Here is a 23844-nt window from a genome sequence, read left to right on the forward strand (position 1 = left end):
CTACATTCTGTATGTGTTTAGGTAACTGTGGACAGCCATTTTGTGACTGAGGAACATCTTAAAGACAAAGCCAACATGCTGCTAATGATGGGAGAGCAGAAGAAATGAAAGCACTGCAGTCCCTGATAACAGCTATGCGTTGTATTCACCAACCTAGAAATTACTTACCCTCATATTTCTTACTGTGAGATGATAAGTCCTTATTAGGCAAGCTACTTTTAGTCTATAGCATCCTCAAAGCATCCTAGTAAGACAAGCTGAGTCCAAGTTTGGCTACCCTAAGATGGCAGCAACCATGTGCTCAGGACATTGCACTTCTAATTTCCTAGATTTTGAGTTCAGTCTTGCTTAGTGGGTTTTTGGGTTTGGATTCTGCTCTTCTGACCAGGTGTAGGTTACTTGTCTGTCCTCAGCCACAATCAGCTTGTCTGGTCTAAATTGCTTCAGTTTTGTATGTGTTATGTCCTCTAGGATCCTCTCATCCTACTGCATGATAGCCAGACAAGACTTTAACACATTAAATTTCAATTTATATACAAAGAAAGTCTTTTTTTCAACTTGTATGCATGAAACATGATTTTATTTAATGATGTGTTGTTATTTCTTGCTAGATGTTTAACAGATGGGAGAGTAAGAGTTGTTATGGAACTTTCACTGTACCCAGTGGTATTTTAGAAGGAATTTGCTCTATAATAATGAATCCAAGATGCACCAGCCCAATATAGTAGGAAGTTTAAATGTCCGTTAGAGTCACATCAACTCACAGTAAAATTCTGATTCTGCCACTTGATTGATACATAGATTTGGGTCTATCATTTTGCTCCATTAGCCCAGATGTGGCCATATTGAATTTCTACCACTCTGAGAATGTTATTTGAAGAAGTAAATGAGATGCTCTGTTTAAAGCATTGATTTATTGCTAAGCACACACTAGATGCCACATAAATGGTATATCAACTCTTCAGAGCTCCCTGAAAATCAGATTGAGGCAAGGAATTCTAGTTACTGTTAACCTGCTCGCTTTATTTATTCCATACCTATAGACTCTATTACCCTCTAAATGTTTCTTGCTCTCTTACTATTAATCATAAGAAGTCTTTTGGGATAAAGAACTTTAAATTCTTTTTCAGAGTAAAACAAAGTATTAGTAATCAATATCACTATAGGAATATAGAGTTCATGCTGGTCAGAACAAAAAGTGACCTAGACTGAACACATAATTTGAAATATCAGAGCATGTAGTTTGTATCAGGTCCAGTAATAACAGGTAAAGTCAGAATGATATGTTTTGGATTCTGAGATAGTGGGTATTGGCCTCTTACAGTGGTCATAGAAAAGATTGTAAGTATCCCAGAAGATCTGTGATAAAAAGTTTATATAGATAAAGTACAGCATGGGTAAAAATAGCATTACCTAGTTTTAAGAAATATTTAAATAACTTTTTTTTAAAAAGATTTGATTATTTATTTTAGGGGGTTAGGGCAGAGGGAGAGGGAGAAGGAGTCTTAAGCAGACTGTGCTGAACACGATGCCCAACACAGGGCTCGATCTCACGATCACAACCTGAGCTGAAACCAAGAGTTGGAGGCTCAACAGATTGCCCTATAGGCACCCCAATATTTAAATAACTCTTTAACTATTACAATCAATCAGGACCCTTATTCTTTTCATTTTTTGCAACCTCAATTTTAGTTCCACTATACTATCCAAAAAACCATTTCCCACATCACAACACATATACACAAAACCCAAATGCTTTACTTGACAAATTCATCTTCCTTTAGAAACGTATCATGAGATATATCTGTATGATATTTGTAGTATAGTGTAAAAGTCTCTTGAACTTGTCATTTGAAGACCTAGGGATAAATATTTATTGTATCTCTTACCCTCTGTGTGATCTTGGGAATACTTATAACCTACACTATAACCTCGACCACTGTATGCTCATTTATAAATTGAAGGTTATATTGCCTGCTTCAGAGAATAGCTGTATTAAGTGAGAACATGTGTGAAAGCACTTAGGTAGATATACAGAGCCTGACACAAAATGGGCACACAATAGATGTTTGTGGAATCACACATTATCTTTAAATTGAGTGTTTGTCTCCTCCCACCCCATTTTCCCTGGACTTGCAGAGAGCCTGAGTATTTGGCAAAAATATGTAGTCCTACAGTAGCTCTATTTGTCTTGTTATGTAGTAAAGCTAATCTCAGAGGTAGGAAATTTGTTTCACTGTCTTTCCTTCTTCCTTCATCCGTAACTTCTTTGTATTCCTCTCCTCTCCCAATTGAGTATCTCTCTATGATTCTTAGCTTTGGCTTGTGTCCCCAATATGTCTATGCATTTTTCTTACTGAAGGAACTGTATAAAATGAATACTAACTGGATGGTAAATATACTTCTAATTAACAGTATTATGGAACTCAACATATAATAGTATCAGAATACAGAAGGCATGAGCTTTGTGAGTTCGCATCGCTTCCGTGGGTTGATGAATGCAGCATAGGGCATGCAGTACAATGATAAAGCTGGAAAATTGAAATCGATATTTCTGCTGTAGATTTTCCAAATGAGAATACATTTCTGCTAATGCAGAATAGTGCAAAGCAATTCCTATCGCTTCTCTAGGATTCAGAGTCTTGGAATCATGCCTGGAAATAATGCATTGGAAGGGTTGTAGGAGACTATGACCAAAAATGAATTATTGCCACATTATTGGCAAATTCAGTGAGAAATTGGTTTTGCTTGAACTTTAAAGAAAGTAGAGGATAGGAGTAGTTTAAATGGCCTCTATAGAATTTATCCATTTTTTTTTTACTCATTCAGATTTTATTCATTCTTTCATTTCTTTCTATTTTCTAATAATATACCTTTAGATTTCAGCTAATTCAATTTCTATAAATGTAACCAGTGTTGCAATGTGTATGGCTTATATATTAATACATATAAATTGATGATCATCCAAAATATTATAAAATATAAATAAATATATAAACAAGAATGTAATGATACAAGAAAATGCCAAAAATATGTATTACATTATAATCATCAACACCATTTCGAATGACATTTTAGTGATCCTGCACTATATTTCTGCACTATATTATACTAGGTGATTTAGAATTTATAGAGTAGGACAAAAATAATTGTTTCAGTAGAGAAAAGTCCCTACTTTCTCTCAGATTCACATTTATTTCTTGTCTAATTACTATTTTTTATCTTACGAGTTAAAATATTTAATAATTTATTGGTTCATGATGAATAATATTGAAACATGAAATTGTGTATGATATTTATAAACACACACACAGAGTTGTATTTTTGAACCATTTCTAGTCAATAGTTTGAGTTAGAGGAATAATAATAACCTGGAATCACTAGCTGGAGGAACCTAGTTGGCTGCATGAGTAGTGACTGCTTTAGTATTAAACAATAGTGTTTTTATAATCACTGTATAAATATATCCATATTATATGTGTGTGTATATGCAATGACAGATTTTCCTCAAGTGCTAGAATTAGTACATCCTGTAGACCAAGGTGAATTATGCAATTTTCTTTAATTCTCTTTAATTTAGAATGTTTTACTTAATATAGAAGAAATAGAAGACATTAGGACATAAAATTTCTTTTGTAAGCCAGAGATGTTTTCTGTTAATAGGGATATTTGGACTTACTCAATTTTCAGTAAGGAATTGCCCTTCCGTAGCCCAAAGGAGGGAACCCAGCAGAAGCAAAGGTAGCGTTCCTTTATGTTTCAGGAGCCCTAACTTTAACTATTCAAAAGGTTTTCAATTCAGTCTGAGGCACCATCTGTCTCACAGCTGAAAATCATTAAGCTTCAGCAGCTTTTCCCCCTCCCAGTTCCCGCATCTTCCTAAGCAAGTAAGAGCTTTTACCTTTACCTGGTAGGAAATTATTCAGTTAGTGAGTATATGTACTCATCTAACTGAAAATTTTAGTAACTAGTTTTAGCTTAAAGCAGTACTGGTATCTAAACTGTTAACACTGTATTGTGATTAATGGTCTCAATTTGAATTTTCTAAAGAGCTAGTTCTCTATTGAATTTTTCTTACAATTTATGATCTAAAAAAACATGATATATTTCATAGGAAAGACACAGTGTTGTTTTACTTTACCTGGCCAACACTGGTATAGAAATGATCAAAGACATGCACAACAATTGGGTTATTTTTTTTGGAGTGCTGAGCGAGCACATTTGTGTAATGTTAAAGGAATGAGCCAGGCTGCATATTGTCACATAAGGTTTGCATTATGAGAACAGAATGTTAATGGGGGGGGGAGAGAAAGCATTGGGAAACATGAGGAAACTCCAAATTTGCTTCTCTTTAAAAGAAAGTTTTGATTTCACCTCTACCAAGACAGGATTTCTTTGTAATGGTGGGTATGCTGCATATTTATCACTAAATAATGATTATTTGCTTGTGATTCTGTTAAATAAGTTAAGTGGATAGCTTCCAGCACTTAAAATGTATTTACACTTTGCCAATATTACCATAATTTAGAAAAAATGCTTATTTTAACTTGGGCTTCTTGTCATTACTATTTTCAATATTAATACCATATCTGAAAACAATGTTTATAGAGTGTTCTTTGCTCTGCACTTCGTAAAGAAGGTCACTGCGAAATTTCCATCTTATCTCTTCTCAGTTTAGTCTTGGCTTTGATATCCCTGGTAGGGTGTGCTAGGAGAGAGAGGAATAAATTTTAAATTGCATCAATGCAATGCAAATACATTGAAGCACTTGGTTTCTACACATACAGAAATGCATTTGTCATACAATCAAGTTTTAATATAAAAGCAAAGATAGATATACCTCAATTTATGATAGTAAATATTATCTTTAAAATACAATATTTCTCTCATTTAGAAAAAAATAAAATAACAATATTTCTCTAATACATGAGGTAAAATTTTAAAAACAGATGTGTGGAATTAGGATGAGTTTTGTCATTATTTGAGTACTTTTATAATTTTGGGTCATTAAAAGTAAGTGTATACCCTACAGTCTTAATATCTTCTAATATGTACAATTAAGTTTCTAAATAAAAGGAGAGGGACCAACCAGTCTTGTTAGGTTCATGCATTTGTGACTCCTCTTTTTATACGTTAAAAATAATGAGAGGAAAGCAAGCAACAGATCTAACAGCAAGTGTGTGTTTTGGCAGAGAAATTACAGAACAAGGAGGCTTTTTCACCTGCAGGTCACTCACTGACTAGAGAGCAAAGCCAGCCTACGAGAATTGTGCCTGATGGCAGTTTTAAGATATGAAAATACAAAATGAGATGGACACACATTACAAGGTGCAAGTCTCCTTGTTAAATATTAAAAATGCCAAAAATTATAAGGAGACTGTGTTTTCCTCCAAACCTGTTTATGAACTTTTCAAACCCACATTACTTAAAAGTATTTTTCTCACTTTCTCTTCTGCAGTTCTCACCAACCAAGATTTTCTAGAGCTTCTTTCTTGAATTTTCTGTTGTGAACATTCTGTACTGTTTACATGTTTTTCAAGACAACAAATACTAGGTTCCCTGCCCCACCCTCACAGCTGACATTGTGACATGTGCCCTGCTTTGTACACAAGAGTTGCTCCGCACCTGAGAATCTCTAGTTCAAAGTAATTCACATCGTTATTTTTTTCTATTACTTTTGTTTCTATAGATAGAATGTTAATATTTTACTAATGTAACAGTATAGTTTATTTCAAAAATAGTAAATAAATCTTTAAGAATATTAAAGATTACAGAATTAAGGTAAGTAACACAATGGAAATAGCAAATATACCTTTGTGGAGGATTACCTGTAAAATAGTAAAATTGAATGGTCACATTTATCCAAAGATGTGCTTACTTTTATTTTCAAGATGTAATTACTACTTCTGTCTTCCATTTATTTGTCAAAATAAATGTGGGTTAAAATTAGACAATTCACAAAATATTGACTTTTTAAAATTCTGTGTGTGACTATACATATATATGACACTAATAAAATAGGGGAATTCAAGAATATGGCAACTGTAAATTCTTATACATATTAAAATTATTATTGCTCTAAAAATTATTTCACCCTAAAATGTTATTCTAGTTTTTTGCTACCTTTGGACCTTCTAGGAAATGTATCTGTGCTGTTAGAGGAATCAACATCTATGTAGGTTGGTGGAATATGACTCAAAATACCTGTCTTTTAAGACTTTGAAAACGAATCCAGAGCTGAGCAAAGATACAAATGTTCATCACAAATCCGAGTGTACTGGGAGCTCTTATTGTCCCTTTTGCTTTACAACAAGCAGAGGCTAATTAATAGCAATTATTGGCATATTTGAAGACAGAATAAGAGCTTTATGTGGTGTGGATTGTGGTCTTTTTCTCTGGATAATTTGCTCAAAAGAAAAGATCACCCTTAGTTAGTCTGATACCACTCACTCCATTTGATGTCTAATCCAAGGGGGAAAAGGAAATTATTCCATTAGTGGGATGGAAGCCAGAAATGTGAAAAGAGATAGGTCAGTGTTGCAAAATTTCCAGTAGGAAAGGATCTTCTAGATTAGAAATATGGGGTTTGATTAAACAGTCTTGCAGGAGGGGAAGAATGAAGGGGGGGAAAACGTAGGGGGAGACGAACCATGAGAGACTATGGACTCTGAGAAACAAACTGAGGGTTCTAGAGGGGAGGGGGGTGGGAGGATGGGTTAGCCTGGTGATGGGTATTAAAGAGGGCACGTTCAGCATGGAGCACTGGGTGTTATACGCAAACAATGCATCATGGAACACTACATCAAGAACTAATGATGTATGGTGATTAACATAACATAATAAAATAAAATTAAAAAAAAAGAAATACGGGGTTTGCTAGTTATAGGTACAAATGCCTGAGTGCTCTTGCCCTCAGCAGCTGCACATGCCACTGGACTCCAGCTTCCCAGCCCAGACCTGCTTGCTCTTTCTGGAAGATCAGAGTCAAAAAGGTCTAACTGAAATTGGGCAAGAGGACATACCTATGAAAAGGGTGGGAGAGTCCAAAGTGTAAAAGTCAGGGCACCAGTGATAAAGATATCAGTAATGTTAGTCCCTGATCTACCATTGTGTCAAGATCCACGTTGAACACTGAGACACTGAAATTTATTTTTCCTTTTTGCATCTTACCTGTGCTACCATGTAAGGAAATCCCTCAGAAAGACTTCTTGGGTGTGAATGTGTTAGTACAACAAACATAAGGTGTGAGAGTTTATGTATGTGAATATTTTCCCCTTTGGTTACTAAATTGTGGACAAGTTTTTACACTGTGGGAATTTAAAAATATTTCTAAAATAGTAAGTTATAATGGAATATTCACGTTAATTACAAGAAAGGGATATGATAAGAAGAGGAAAAAATAGTTTGATGTAGTTTCTAAGACCGGACCAATTTCAAAGACAAGTCTTGTTTTAGTAATTTACCAAGACACTGTTGCCTCTTTTTTTCTGTTTTGCTTGCCTGGAAAAATCCTAACTCCTGCTGATGACTATGTATTCTTCTACACTTAAGTAGGTAACATGGCTGAAACGTTTAAACACACACACATATACCCACAAACTCATATGACCGTGTTGACTACCCTTACTTTACATTTAGATTGCAGTCCTCTTCAGGTCATTAAAATTATCCAGAAAATCAACTGCCTTGCCTCTTCCATTTGCTCTTGTATTCAAGATGACTATTTTCAGTTTTCTGTCTCCGCTCCCCTTTTCCCTCCTCCTCTCTTCTCCTTTTCTCTTCTCTAATCTTTACATCCCTTCATCTTCCTCACTCAGAGCTAATGACCTACTTTTTATTTAAGAGATAAAATACATGGAGGAGAAATTCCGTATTCCCTCATCACTCAGTCTACTGAACTACTAAGTATTTTTAAGTGTTCCAATGACTCAGCCTTCCCTTCTGTTATAAGGAGCAAACTGCCTCTTTTTAATCTAAGGATAATCACTTCCCTTGTGGATTTGATCATACGTCTTAATGCTTGTTCAGGGAATTTGTTCCTGCATTTATCCTCTCTCTTTTCTGTATCACCAGTTTTTTTTTCCTTTTAATCTTCCCATTTGTATAAATGCACGCGCAATAGTACCCACAAAACGGCTCTTCCTTGAGTCTGTGTCACCTTTCAGTCCTGCCCTATTGCTTGCTTCCATTTATAGAAAAATTCCTGAGTATCTCTACTTCCTGTCTCTACCACCTTACTTATTTTCTCATGAACCAACATCAGTCAAGCTGTCTTAGCCCCTTTATCCCTGAAACTACATTGCAAAAGTCACCGATAATCTCCATGTTGTGAAACTAATAGGCATTTCTCGGGCTTTCCCTTTGTAGCCATTTCAGTATCGTTTAATCTTCCCTTAATGAAAACATTCTTCATTTGGATGCCCAAACTGCACACTTTTCTTCATTTTCATTTGACTTCAGTGGCTGTTCCTTAACTATCTCATAGTTGATCTTATTCTGTAGAGTTTATAAAATTGGACGTGCCTTTGGACTCAGTAATCATTTCTCTGTTTATACCCACTTCCTAGCTGACCTCATCATCTATAAACTGGCTACTTCACAAATTATATCTCTGTTCGTACCCTACCTGCCAGTCCCAGGTTCCTATATCCAACCATTCACTCAATATCTCTTCTTAGTTGTCTAATAGGTATCTCAGAACTAGCATAACTAAAAAAGAAGTCTTTTGGCATTCCCCAAGTGTCCCCTTCTCAATAAATGTCACTGTGATTTACTCAGTTAAAAAAAAAAAGTAGCCATCGTCCTTGAGTTCTCATTTTTACTCTCAAAATCCATCCATCAATTAGACTGCACAGCTCTCCCTTTGAAATATAAATTTAGTACTGCAAAGAGTCTAAGGACATGACACAGTGGAAAAAGTGGGCAATCACCGTTTGCCCAACTGACTAGTGGAGATAGGAAAAAAATGAAGATATGCGAAAGAGCTGACATCAGTCATTTCAATAACGTAGGAGGCAAGATTTTCTCCTTAGGATATGACTTGACAAGAGTAGAAAATATTTGAACAGCTGCTGTGAGGTATCAAAGAACAAGAAATAAAAGGAACACAGTAGCCAGGAGGGCCCATCTAGATGTCTCACTTGTGTGGAAAGTGTGGTTTTTCCAATCTCAAATGAGCTTCTGCTTTCTCTTGGACTCAAGGGCAGGACTCTGACATCGCCCCATAAATGCACCACAAGATTCCATGTGCTAAATAGAGAAGAATGGCAAGAGATTTACCAAGATTTATATATTGATTGTGGGTACAAAGTATTGAAATCATCGTACTCTTTAGGGCTGTTCAAAGCCACTGTCATTCCTCTATTTTATTCCCTCTGATGCCATTCCTTATCCCTTTGCTGCTCTTCACCACAGTCAATTGTTTAATGAAGTTATTTTTTGTTTGTATTGTTAAAATTTTAATTCCAGTAGAGTTAACCTCCAGTGTTATATTAGTTTCAGGTGTACAGTCTAGTGATTCATCAGTTCTAGGGATTACTCAGTGCTCATCATGATGAGTGCACTCTTAATCCCCTTCACCTATTTCACCCATCCCCCTGCTCTCCTCCCCAGTATTTGTTCTTTTAAAATTGGTATTGTTTTGTATATGAGCATTGTTTGATTTAGGGGTTATCTGGCTCACCTTATTTGTTGCAGTCAGCATGGTCTCCGAGATCCACCCACGTTGTTTTGTACATATTTAATCACCATGTTCAACTGATCATTCCTCATAGTGCCCCATGATGTACATCTACCACATTTTGCCTATCTCTTCTGCTGGTGATAGACAAGATTACCTGCAACTTCTTGCCACCACAAACAATAACAGGATTTCTCCCAGAAGTACCTTGTAGATCTCTGAGAATTCCTTTGGGATGAATACTCAGGAATGGAGTTTCTGAGTTATGGGGTATATGAACATTCGATTTGTTAATAAGCATTTTTTTCAAATGAGTCACGCTATTTATATATTGTTACCAGTAGTATATGAAGAGTAACCATGTTTTCCTCAACTCTGTTTGCACATTAGAATTACCTGAAGAGTTCTTAAAAAATATTAAAGCCAGGACCCTTTATTCTGATTTAAAGGACTGAGGGAATCTTTGACATTTGATAGTTTTTAATTTCTCCCAGGTGATTCCAATGAGTATGTAAATGTGAGAACCATTGTTATAACCTCACATCATCACCAATACTTGGCATTATACAATTTTCTGACTTTTTCAGTCAAATTAGTATAAAGTAATATGGTTTAAATTTGTATTTTGGTGATTCCTAATAAGTTTGAGCATTTGTTTATATCCATATTAGCCTTTTGGACTGTCTGTTTTATAAATTGGCAGTTATTGTTTGTCCCTTTTCCTTCAGGGTTACCGACTTTTCTTACTGCTTACATTTCTTACTGCTTTTTAGGAAAATCTTTGTATATTTTGGATACTACTTCTTTTTTTTTTTTTTTTAAATAAACTTTTGTTTAAGCCACCCAGCCTGTGGTACTTTGTTTTTGTTTTTTTAAAGATTTTATTTATTTATTTATTTGAGAGAGAGAATGAGAGAGAGAGAGCACGAGAGAGAAGAGGGTCAGAGGGAGAAGCAGACTCCCCGCTGAGCAGGGAGCCCGATGCCGGACTCGATCCTGGGACTCCAGGATCATGACCTGAGCCGAAGGCAGTCGCTTAACCAACTGAGCCACCCAGGCGCCCCTGGATACTACTTCTTTATCAGATTCAGAGAGAGAAACTATTTTTTCTCAGATTTGTCATTTGTCTATTATCTTTTCCATAGTGACCTTTTCTGAAATGAAATTGTTAATTTTAATGTAATAAAATTGATTTTTATTTTTGTATATTTTTCAAAAAATTCTTCCTTTGGTCTAAGTTGAAATAATATTCTTATATTATTTCTTATATTTTCTTATATTTTATAGCCTTTGTTTCTTACTCATAAAGGGATTAATTAATTTGGATACCAAAGCCAAATGTAAAATGGGGTAGATTTGTATTTTTCCATCTTACTGCATATTTTCTATCTAGTGTGCTTTGTTTTTAATTTTTTTCATTTCCTACTGTCAGATAAGTTTTTTTTTGACTGATATAAAGTGTATATATTGTAGTTAATGGTAGTTGCCCTTAAGACATATTTCCATTCTTACGTTCCCACATTAATTTCTTAAATTTCAACATCTGTAACTTCTCACAATAAGTCAGTACTAAACTACATTTCATGTCTCTGTTTTTTTTCTCTGTGATCCATTATGTGGCAAATGTTTATTTAGATTTTCAGTTCTGGATTGTTATGGCTGTGTGTGTGTGTGTGTGTGTGTGTGTGTGTGTGTGTGTGTGTCTTTCTTTATACTGATATATCCATGTATCTTTCTATGCATCTTTTTTTTTTTTCCGTTTTTAATCCTGTATTAGCTATTATTGTTTTTATGATAAAATACCTTAGTAAAGTTTATGGTACTGCTCTAGTGGCTTCTATCTTTTACAAAAGAAGCTGGATTTGTTTCTCTTATTTTAATGCTACCTAGATTATCTTCAGTATTTTTTTTTTCCTTTTCAGTATAAAAAAGTAAAAGTACTTTACTTTTTCAGTGGTAAAAATTCTGAGGCATTGTATGTCAACATGAGGCTTGAACTTACAGACCCAAGATAAAGAGTCGCATGCTTTACCAGCCAAGTGGCCCAAGCTTTGTGTGTCTTTATTACTCCCTCACATTGTACTATAGTTACTTCATACAGCATTCATGGTTCAAAGTTCTTTTTTTTGAGAATATCTTGAGAATATTGCTTGCTTGTTTTTTTACATACTGTGTTACTATTGTGAATTTTATTGTTATTTTGGTTCTTGTTGCTATTTAGGCCATCTTTTTCTGCCTCGAAGTGTTGTATATTTTCATTTTGCATTTAGTGCTTTTAATTTTAACATGCTTGGATCTGAAACTTTCAGTTTGACATTTTTCATAATTTATTTTAATTCTGTGAAAATTCTCTTCATATATTTTTTTAAACTCTGCCCTGCTCTGTCTTTTAATTTTTTCTCTCTTTATGGTATTCCCATAGATTTTGGCACTTTTATTTCTATCCTTTATCCTCTTGGTATTTCTTTGATATATCTTTTTTCTATAGCCACCTAGGAGAGTCTCCCCATTTGATCTTCAAACTCAGTAATTCATCTATGAGTTACACCATTCTGTAACTTAGTCCCATTTATTGTGGCTTTTTACAGTTTTAGCCATTATATTGTTGTGCCATTACCTATTGATCTATCATAGCCGCTAACTTCAAAACATGAATGGGTAAGCCCCAGCGCACTGTGGAGGCTAACTGCTCCATCCCAGGAAATCCCAAGGGGTCTGGACAAATCAAAAACATAGCTCCTGGCTGGGTTTGCCAACACTGTTGCTGAACAAACTTGGATAAACTCATCATAAGAGAAGCCAATAACTCAAGAAATGAGGGTTTGAAAAAGAGAAAGGGAGAAATTTATTTCAGAAGGCAGTAGCCAGGGGAGGTGGCTGGCTCAAGACTTAACAACCGACCTCTCCGCCTGGAAGATGGACACCTAGTGTTTTACAGAGAGGCTCATACAAGAGGCGTACATACAAGAGAGCATGCAAGGAGCAAGTGATCATGGGTGGGGTTGGTATGTGTTCCGCCCATGATCATAGGCAGGTAAGGGGATGCGTGGGGTGTCATGGTCTAGGCATTCCATTGCTATGGGGCCTTTTCTGGTTTCTCGGTTAGAATGTTCCGTTCTTGGTAAAACACCTTTGTCAATGCCTCATGAAAGTGCAAGCAGAAATAAGCACAGTGGGTTTTAGAGTATGAGTTAAGTGGTCTTGTCGATTTCTGGTTTTAACTGTTGGGATCTATAGTTGAGTAAGAAGGCTTGAGGACAATACTAATATTTTCCTTTTGGTTCACCTGTTAATGATTTCTTATTTTTTTCTCATTTACATATATTCCTTTGTCCTTAGCTAAATACTATCTTCATTCCCTTCTGTTCTTCAAATTTTGCTACTTTGAAAAGCTTAACCTAAAGAATATTGCCTATTCTTTATTGGAATAAATGTTTTCTTCATTTTTGGCATTGGAACAGTTACTGTGTTTACTTGACTTTAGTGGTACTTTTGTCTGAAAATATGCATGGCTTTATCAAATTGTTCATTAACTTATAGTTTCAACACATATATTGTTTCAATAGATCTTTTCTGTCCAACAAAAGAAATATTTCTGTCAGAAAATGATCATGGCCTTTATCATAATTGTGTGCAATATGTGTAACAAGAGTAGTTTTGTTAATTACTGAACAACTTTAGAAAGTTTCCTAATTCTGAAGATATCTTCAAATTAAGATATCTTAATTGTTATACTATTGAACAGATTTTGGGAGCTAAGATATATGTTTCTATTACAATAAGATGCATATTGTTTTAGAAAACTTAATTTGTTAATTTGCTTTGTAATTCAGCAGTTATTTACTATGGATAGGAACTAGATGCTAGGTATGCAAGGATAACAATTTTTAAAACCCAGATTCACTTTTCTAGGACATTCTTGTAATTCATTTTATGCTGAAATGAAAGCATTCATTAGTGCAAGAGAATGAAAGGTCTAGCTCCATTTGAGTAGATATATTGAAAGGAAAAATTTTCAAATTAGTTCAATTAGTTCAGTGAACTAGGTTGGGGTTAGTTGCCAGAAATCTTTCTAATCTGATCAAATGGAGCATCAGATAAAAAGCAAATCTGGATTTATGTAAGGACACCTTATTTGAAAGATTACTGTAATAAGAGGAGGGAGGGAGATTGTAATAGGGAGAATTTGCCAACCATACATGTGCAGGCATCTCAAAGTCTAGGCAGAAAAGGACTTTTCTTTTATAAGGAAGAGTAAACAAGGCTAAAGAGAATGGGTTGTGGGAAGGCAGGATGAGTGAGAGTGGTGTGATTAGGGGCAGAAGACCAGAGAATGGTTTTCCCTGGGGTCAGCCAATTTTTAGGAAAGATTATGAAAGAAGGGTTGAGTCTGTTAAACTCAGGGTAGGTCAAAATTAAGGATCCTGGAGGAAAGAGAGCTAAGTTTAGCTAAAGATCTGGTCTAGTCAAGTAGCAGGTATTTTGTCCAGATTGGTCAGTGGCACAAATAGTTCAGCTAATCATTTATGAAGCCAAGAATGGGAATTTGGAGGGTCTTTGGCCCTTTCTTGAGTAAACATGGGGAGTGCCCTGAATCTTATCTAAATCATATGGGGAAGGGTGGTTCTTTGCAGTGAGCCATTTCCAAAACACAGAGGGGTGGGGCAATTTCCTTTACCTTTGTTATTTTCTAGGATCACAGGGCTAGGGTAAAGTTCAACATTGTCAGGATGGTGATAAAGATAAAGAGGCTTCTGAGGATAAGTGTTTTGGCAGCTATATGTGAAAAGACTGGTAGAAACCCACAGGAAGGACAGAGAATTTAAGAATATCGTAGTCCCACTAAAGTTAAAAATAGGGTATGTTTGATTCGAGTGACGGAGGCAGAATGTTATTTTTAGCTGTGGCCAAGCAGTACTGTGTGTGGGTAGTGGTACTATGCAGCACTGGCGCTAACAGTAAGGAAAGCTGATTTTCCAGTGTAAATATCTGGAAGCTCTGTTTTCAAGGATTAGATTTCCTGTCCCTCAGTTCTCCCCCAGTGAAACCACTAACATCGTGAGATGCTCTAGATACCAAGTGCAAAGATAGGAGATTTCTTTTGAGGGCTGCTTTAAAAAACAGGTAAAAGAAATATTCTCTCTCTGACTTCCTAAAACTCCCTTAAAACAAAACTCTGTAAAATGATGCAAATGGTTAAGTCTATGCACATTTATAATTACTGTTTGTTAGAATTTAATGTAAAGATAAAAATTGTGCTTACTGTAAAAATACCGATCTAAAAACAGCTGACATTAAAGCAAAAGACTTAAATTAAAAAAATCCTTTCGGGTTTTTAAAAAAAAATTCTACTGGGGTAAATGTAAAGATCGAATTGGCTTTATTCAACAATTCATGAATTAGGCAGCATCTCATCTAGCAAACAGAAGGGAGCGCTGAGGAGCTGTACAGAATAGGAGGATTTTATAGACAGCAGTGGGGCAGGACAAGGAGGTTATTAGCAAAAGAAAAAATTGTTTCTGGCAAAGTCACCTTCCCTGAGGGGGGGAAGGGCAGGGGTCTTATCATGCAGATTACCTCACTAATGCTGATCAGGAAATTCCAGACTGATTGGTTTAAAATTCCACTCCTGGGACAGGCTGAAATTGCAATTAGTTTAGGTATTAAGTCTTGGTGGGGCTTAGCAAAAGTGACTCCTTTTGGGGCCTGTTTCCTTTCAACAAAGTGAAATATTGTAATAAAAGGCAGAAAATCTGGAAACTGAAATAAAAAATTTTGAACTGTTGCTCTGTAGAGATCAACTGAATCTTAAAACAGTATTTATTTTACAAATTCAAGTCTTAAACTCCATAAAGTCTTCAATCTTAGACTCTGATAGCATTAATTGAGCAGTCAAGCTGTTTTATTCTAGTCTTTCAACGGAATTTGGATAGTTTTGCCAAAGATAATGTTACCTCAGTAATTGGATCCCACAAGTTCCCTCTCACAGTTAGGATATGGATATCAAAGTATTTGGTGAAATGACCAGAACGGCAGGTCTAAAAGGACAGAGTTCTTATGTGTACAATCAAAATAAAAAGGAAAGAGAGTATATTGTTATGATAAAAAAAAAATGGAGAAAAAATTGAGTAGGACTTCCACAATTTACTTTAAAATCTAGTATTCAAAGGGGAACTAAACCCAGGACACATTTTGTCTACATATAGGAGAGTCATATGGATTGTAAATAATGTTTGTTTCAATATGCAGTTTTATTTGTCTTAAATATTTCTCCTAGTCTAATTTATTTACTGTGTGATTATCTCATTTTAGAGTGAGGTAGCTGAGCTCCCATTAAGGACAGAAGATAATGAAGAAAACCCAGTGAGAGAAATAGTTAATTGATAATTGAAGGAAGTTTTAATGAAAATTCTCAGTATCTAATTATTGAACCAGACTGCTAGAAGCCTGCCAGAGTACAGCTCAGAATTGTACAGGCACTTATGTTGGGATACTCTTCATGCCCATGCGAAAGAGGGTGCTTAGGCAATTTGGGAATTCCAATACATCTCCTTCCTTGGAGCTTTCGTTCTTTTGGTCCTAAGAGCACCCAGGGATACCCTAATTCCAGAGGTGCTGAGTGGTGGTGTCGCCTCCAAATACAAAAGGGTTTCTCTGCAGTACCCAGTCCCTGTATGGAATTTTGTGATATCGCAACATTGCCATAATTATTGCCCAGATACTTATTGCACAATACTTAAAGGGTTTATAGCTGTGGAAATGACTTTTGAATATACCTCATCCAGATTCTCTTAAAGCAGAAAGTATTATTATCAGAATAAAGTGGTTAAAATTTGGTAGCTTTCATTGTCAGGAAGGATGGGCTTTGTATGTCCGTTTTTCTTTTTGATTCATTGTAGCCTTTATTTTGACTTCACTTTCGGCATTAAAGGAAATTCAAATTTTATTTTATTCCCCAGACCTGTGTTCTGGATCTTGTGTATTAAGATTTTCTTGCATATAAGCCATTCTAAAGAGCTGGCCACATTACCAGGTGCCTTAAGCATTCCCCTGCTCCCAATCAAGGATGTTGCAGGAGAGCCTAGATGAGAGCCTCAGTGAGGGCCAGTGGATGCTCTCTGAGGCTATTAGCAGTGTGGCAAGGAGCCCTATGCCCACAATCAACATGTACTGCACATGTGCCCTTCTGCCCAAAACCTTCTTCCATGTCTCACCTTTGATTTTGCTCATTTGGGAGATGACTATTCACCTCCACTCTGAAACTTTCACCCTGAATGAGACAGTCGAGACAGTCATTTGTGCTTCATCCTCTAATTCTCAGTGGCATCCATCTCTTTAATAGGGCTTGTTCCTATCTGCAGAGCCCCATAGCCATTCTCGCCCATCTCTCAAAGATAAGTTCTTTGAAAGCAAGGACCATGCCATACTTATTTTCCCTTCTCCACTTCTATAATGCTTGTCACATAAAGTGTGGTTTCAAAATATATCTATTGAAAGAGCAAAGAATTTTTAATGAGTGTTACGAGATATGGGTCAATATTGTAAAATAAGGAAAAAATAATGATAAGTATTTATATCCCAAGTCAGGGAATTTCAGAAAACACTAGTGTTGCTGTTTCTTAGCAAATTATAAACATATATCTTCTTTAACACATCATGTGGCTTCTTTCCCTAGTAATGTGAAATTTCTCCTTTTGGCTATTGGTTAGTTTTCTTGGCTATACTTAGGTAATATTTATTGATCTACAAAGGCAAAGACTTTGAAAATTACAGTCATAAAATACAATAAAAAAGAATATTGTAAGATGTCTTAAAATTTGGAGATTTAAGCAGAGAACCTTTACAATAGATACTAATTAGATCAAGAAGAGTAAAAAATGAGCTGAATTCTCTGAGTAGGATTTTGCAAGCTACACGAGCTCTTGCAAGCAATGAAGTTCCAGTAGTTAGCCACAATAGAGTACTTAGCAAAATGGAGAAGTTAAGGCAAGATCTAAAATTGCTTGACATTCTCTCATGATTACCTTCCTGATTTACGTATTCAAAAAAAGTGCACAAAATGTTTGAGAGTAAAAAATACATTTACAGGAGAGGCAACTATGGGTTTTTGTTTGTTTTTTAACTTTACCTAGGTTCCCTTCCTAGAACTAAACCTAATGATTAGACTTCTTTATTTTAGATCATTTCTGATCTCATGGTGAACAACAGGATTTTAGTGATTTATGAGTTATGTTAATGTGAACTGTGTTCTAACCAGTTTTCAGGTTCTTTAAAATTTTAACCTTGAAAGAATTCCAGGAAAATTTGATTTTAAATATACTCATCAGGGTAAAATGAAATTCAAAACTAACTGTTTTATAGGTTTTAATATTATACCATATATATTTTCTTTAGTCATAAGAATATTATTTATTTATTTCGTTATTTATTTATTTATTAAATAAGTGCTTGAGCAGCAGGTTGCAAAGCAGGAAACTACCATTCATTAAAAAGCCACTCTAAACTTCTTCTGAGCTAGTTTATAAATATCAGTGGATTTACTTTGGTAAATCAGTTTTCAAACCTGGATATGCTGGATTTATTTAAAGAAATGATTGTTGGCTCCAACTTTCTTTTTTTTTTAATAGGCCTACAAAAGTTTAAAGATATAGAGTAAATTAATACCAAGTGACCTCACAGTGTTTTATCAATGTGGTTACTGATTTTGAAATAAAATTTGAGATTAAAACAGTTCATCTAATGACATCTACATTTCTGGATTAGTTTTGATTGATTTTTCCCCATTATAGTTTGTATTTTTTTACTTCTTTGCATGCCTAATTTTTTTTTTAATTGGATGCCAAACACTGTATTTCACCACTGTTGGATGTTGAGTATTTTTGTATTCCTTAAAATATTTTTGAACATAGCTTTAGGATATAGTGAAGTTACTTGGAAATGGGTTAATTCTTTTGGGTCTTGTCTTTAAAATTACTTAAGTGGGGCCAAAGCAGCATTTATTCTAGCGTTAATTTTTCCCCATTTACATGGTTAGGCACTTCTTAGTAATCTAACTGATGTGCTGTGAATTGTGAGCTTTCTCCCCTTGCTCTTGGTTCTAGTGTGAGCTATGGGCACTGCCCTCTCTGAACTTTGTGGGTGACCCTTTACTCAGTCTCAGGAAGTAGTCATTACTGAGTTAACTTTAAGGCTTTTTGCAGGTATCTTTAGTTCTTTCTGTGGAGATCTCCCCTCTCCAGTGCTCTGGTCTGTAACCACTAGTCACCTTCATTTCATCACATTCTCAAGGCTATCTCCTCAACTGCGGAAGGTTGCTGGGGTCTGGCTCCACCTCCCTGCACCCTCCCGTACATTTTGTCTCATTTCTTTAGGTCTTTCAGATGGTAGGATAACTATAACCAGTTACTCCATCTTGATTAGAAGTGGAGGCGTCTAAATAGGTCTATATAGCTTTATTTAATATGGCAGCATACATTTCTGAGGAAGGTTTCGCTTAGTCAGTGAATATACCATTCAGGAAATTTGTGTAAGTGCTCCTATCATACCATATAGCACTGTTAATCCCAAAGAATTTTATGTATATATCAAAAAAGGATTATAATAAGTATAGCACAAACAGACACACACAGGGACACACCCTTCAGTATTCAGTCCCAGAAAGTGAAGTTAAATGAGGATTCTCACACATAACTGATGGCCATTTGGTACCAGCCTTTGTTTTTGTTTTGTTTTTTTAAATGAACAACTCTTTTATGTTTAATTTAAAAAAATAGAAAATCTAAATAGTAATACTTTAGACCTCGTATGATTTTTAGTCTGGGATGCTATTTTATGGAAAAGTTAGTAAAAGATATTTATGTCAGTTATTCTCTCTATATATTATTTTTAGCTAGAATTGAGGAATAATTTTTTACTGATAAGGAAATAATGCATCCATGTATAAGTGCCATTGAAACAATGTTTATCCAACATTTATCCAAAAAGAAACATTTATATAATACTGTAAATTGAAATAAAGTAAGTTTGTATAGAACTGACATTTCTTAAACTTAACATACAGTAAGTTGATAACTATATATCTTACTACCTCAGCTATAAAGTACATTAAAACATATGTTATTAATACATTAAACCTGTAAACAGTATATTGAATGCCAACTTAGCTTTATACACTATATTCTACACATGGGCATGTGAGCAAAGCCACTCTCTGCTTATTTTCTAGGAGAAATTAAGATCTGTTTTGCAAAGAAGAGTGTTATAGGATAAAATAAACACGCTAAAAACTAGTGTTTGGAAAGTGAAATTATAGTTTTTATTTATATGATAAGAACAGCTTATCCGATATCCACTGACATTTATATCTATATGTTTTGTGAGCAGGTGAAATCCTCCTGGTGTTTTAGAGTCATAGAATTGTAGTGTCATTTCATATTCTCTCTGTTTGGCCTCCTGAACTTTATAAAATTATGTTAAGGTGTTTTTTTTTTTTTTTTTTTCTGTCTATATGCCCCCAAAGAGTTTGTATTATATTCTTAACTTAAAATACACACAATTTCGTGAAATTTAAAATTATGTGGTATCAAACTCTGTCTTTATATTTCACAATCTACTATTGTTGAAAATGTCTACCTGAGACATACTGAAGTTCATCTGCTGATTAATAGGCTGCATGGTAATTTTGTTTATTTTTCCAGAGAAATTGGACCTTACATTTGGATACATTATGTTTCTTTTCTGCTAGTTTTTTTTAATCCTCACTTATTCCTCCAGGATATGATCAATCAATAACCATGTCTGTTAGGTTCTAGATGAAAAGTAACTTTTGAGAAGAGACAATATATTTTGTCCAAAATGTATTCTCTTGCATTCCTTGCAGGGTGGCTGGCACGAGTGATTAAAAAATGATTTCCGAATGAATGAATACATTGTTTGTAGTAAATACAGTAATCTCAATCATTACTTCTATAATAATATCTTTTATATTATAGAAAAAAAATATTATATCATTAGTATAAATGACATAATCTTTTTGGTGTTTTAATTTTTAAAATACATTCTCTACCTATCTTGTATTAATGGTATATCATGAGAAGGTGACTAAAGTATGAAATCAAATAAAAAGAATGATATTATTGTGTCATTATCTAAATCTATAAAACAGTACCTAGTAATAGTATTTTATAATTCTTTTTTTTTAAAAGATTTTATTTATTTATTTGAGAGAGAGAGAGACAGAGAGCATGCGTTTTAATTCTTAACTGTTTTAATTCTTCATTGGGAGCAGAAATGCCAGAACAGCAATACCAGTAATTTCACTGTAAAAATGACCTTATTATAAAGACTAATTTCTCTACTGTGTTTTATTGTTATATAGATTTATGATGAATGCTATGGACTAAATGTTGGTATACCCCCAAAATTCACATGTTGAAACCGAACCCCCAAAGTGGTATTTGGAGTTGGGGGTCTTTAGAAGGTAATTAGGTTTAGATGAGGTCATCAGGGGAGGCCCCCGTGATGGGATTAGTGTCTTTTTTTTTTTAAGATTTTTTTTCTTTAATTCATTTGAGAGAGAGAATGAGAGAGAACATGAGAGGGGGGAGGGTCTGAGGGAGAAGCCGACTCCCTGATGAGCAGAGAGCCCAACGCGGGACTCGATCCTGGGACTTCCAGGATCATGACCTGAGCTGAAGGCAGTCGCTTAACCAACTGAGCCACCCAGGCGCCCGGGATTAGGGTCTTTATGAAAAGAGGAAAAGTAAGAGCATCGTCCCTTTCTGCAATGTGATGACACAGCCAGAAGGTGTGTTCTACAAACCACGAAGAGGGCCCTCACTAGAACCTCACCTTGCTGGCACCCTGATCTCAAGCCTGCAGCCTCCAACATTGCAAGTTAAAAATTTCTGTAGTTTAAGTCATGCAGTTACGGTATTTTGTTATGGCAGTCCAAGCCGACTAAGACAGAAGTGCGGTGCTGCTGTAACAAATACCCAAAAATGTGGAAGCAGCTTTGGAACTGGGTGATGGGTAGAAGCTGAAGGGTTTTGAGGTACATGCTAGAAGAAGCTGAGATTGCTGTGAAGGTCCTGCCCAAGGCAGTTCTGGTGAGGATTCAGAAAGAGGAGAACTAGAAAGCCTCCATCTTCTTAGGGAATACTATATAAATAATCATGAACAGAATGTTGGTAGACATATGGATGGTGAAGACCATTCCGATGAATTCCCAGATAGAAACATAGATAGAACATGTTATTGAACATTGGAGGAAAGGTGGTTCTCGTTAGAAAGTGGGCAAAGAACTTGGCTGAATTGTATTTGTGTTCTAGTATTTTATGGAGGGTAGAAATTGCAGTTGATGAAATTGGATGTTTAGCTGAGAAAATTTCTAAGCAAAGTATTGAAAGAGTGTCTTGGTTCCTTCTAACTGATTATAGTAAAATGTGAGGAGAAAAAAAAGAATTGAAAAAGGAATTGTTTAAAAAAAAAGAGATACGAGCATCTGGGTGGCTCAGTTGGTTAAGTATGGGCCTTCGACTCACGTCATGATCCCAGGGTCCTGGGATCAAGCCCCGCATCAGGCTCCCTGCTCACTGGAGGGCCTGCTTCTCCCTCTCCTGCCCCCCGCCACAAAAATAAATAAATAAATAAAATCGTAAAAAACTAAAAAAGAGATCGTACTTAAAGATGTGGAAAATTCTCAGCCTATTCATACAGCAGAGAATACCTAAGAGTGTGGCCAAACAACCCTTTGCCAGTTTCAACTGAGGGGGATAGAGATGGAATGAAATGAAGGAAGGCTTTTGGACTTCTTAGACCCTATAGGACTGGAACATAGTTATTTTGCTGTGAGCATGCATTATTCTTCAAGATTAAGGATAAATGATCCTAAAGGCAAATGCAGAGATCATCAGGTCTGCCTTCTTGGTTTCAAAATATGATAGGGTGCCATCGTCTCAGTTTGAAGAGATCAGGCTGCAGTTGCCAAGAGCATCCTGGGGCGTAGGGCCGCCTGGCAGAGCCTGGTTGGAGAGGGACATGATTGCCACTGTCATAATCAAAACTTCTGTTTATTCATTACTGTTAATCATAACCCCAAACTGTACCACATCTCTTACCTATAAGCTAAGAGAAAAGTATTAATCTTCTTTCTCCTTAAGTTTGCAGATCAATACAATTAATGATAGATGTATAATAGGAAAAAGGCAAGAAGATTAATGAACCTTGCAGGAAATTTATTTGAGATACTGTTCTTACCTGTTGTGCCATTTGTAATATTGAGTACTCCAGTTTATTCTTACCCAGTGTCTTTTGGGGCATTTCATAATATTCTTTATAAATATTTAAAACCAGTTTTAAAAGACTTTGTGATTAAAATGCATTTGCATAAAAGATTGGTCAATATGTATTTAGGCTTTAATATTTTGTTATTTTTCTAGGATATAAAGTGTGATTGAACTGAACGTCTGTTTGGCTGATCATCATGAACCGTGCTTTTAGCAGGAAGAAAGGTAAGTTTATAGGACCTGGGGGTCAATTCAGTGTCACTGTGAAAATCAGGCAGAGATGTTAAGCACTCAGTTTTTCCTGTTAACAAACCACATGGTTCAGGAATGAAATTAGAATAGAGCAACACAAATATGCACACATTGCTAATTAACCTTTTTTGGTTATCACCCTAATGAGAGTGGAATTGTTTAATACATTTAGTTCAGAATACATTTATGAGAGTATGTTTCCTGGCAATTTTATTCTGTGCTGTGAAACTGCCAAAAAATAAAGTGGTCTGAAACTAGTCCTACTGGATTGTGTAGCCATATAGTACTAAACTCCTGGGCTTATGTAAGTTTACCGTGATTTAAATTCATGTTTGTATATGTGTGCACATGCTTCACTTTTTATTGAATAATATGTGAGGATTTATGATAGGTAAATTCATAGCAATGAGGCCAAAATAACTGTGATTAATTTTGAGGTAAAGTAAATATAAATGTAATATGTAATAATTATCAGCATAGGAATGAAAGAAACAGCTAGTTAAATGTTTTCTTTTAAGGGGCAGTAAAGCATGGCATTTGACAAATATTTCATGATATAGGAAAGATTGAAAAATTTTGATAGTTTTATGTAGTTCAGTGAAGTTAAAATAATGTATCCTTGTCTTT

At 35.2% G+C, this 23844-nt stretch overlaps 1 protein-coding gene across 6 annotated transcripts in view; it reads left to right on the top strand.

Moving 5' to 3' along the window:
• The window catches only part of GULP1 (GULP PTB domain containing engulfment adaptor 1), a 250008-nt gene that overhangs the window by 133927 nt on the left and 92237 nt on the right, over positions 1 to 23844 (top strand). For all 6 annotated transcript variants that reach the window (XM_035726826.1, XM_027590735.2, XM_027590733.2 and 3 more), the window contains one exon: positions 23119 to 23190. In XM_035726826.1, the coding sequence (XP_035582719.1) occupies positions 23163 to 23190 (28 nt within the window). In that variant the 5' untranslated portion in view covers positions 23119 to 23162. The remainder of the gene's footprint in view (positions 1 to 23118; positions 23191 to 23844) is intronic.

The sequence above is a fragment of the Zalophus californianus genome, chromosome 3 (assembly GCF_009762305.2).
Source record: "Zalophus californianus isolate mZalCal1 chromosome 3, mZalCal1.pri.v2, whole genome shotgun sequence".
Taxonomy (NCBI): Eukaryota; Metazoa; Chordata; class Mammalia; order Carnivora; family Otariidae; genus Zalophus; species Zalophus californianus.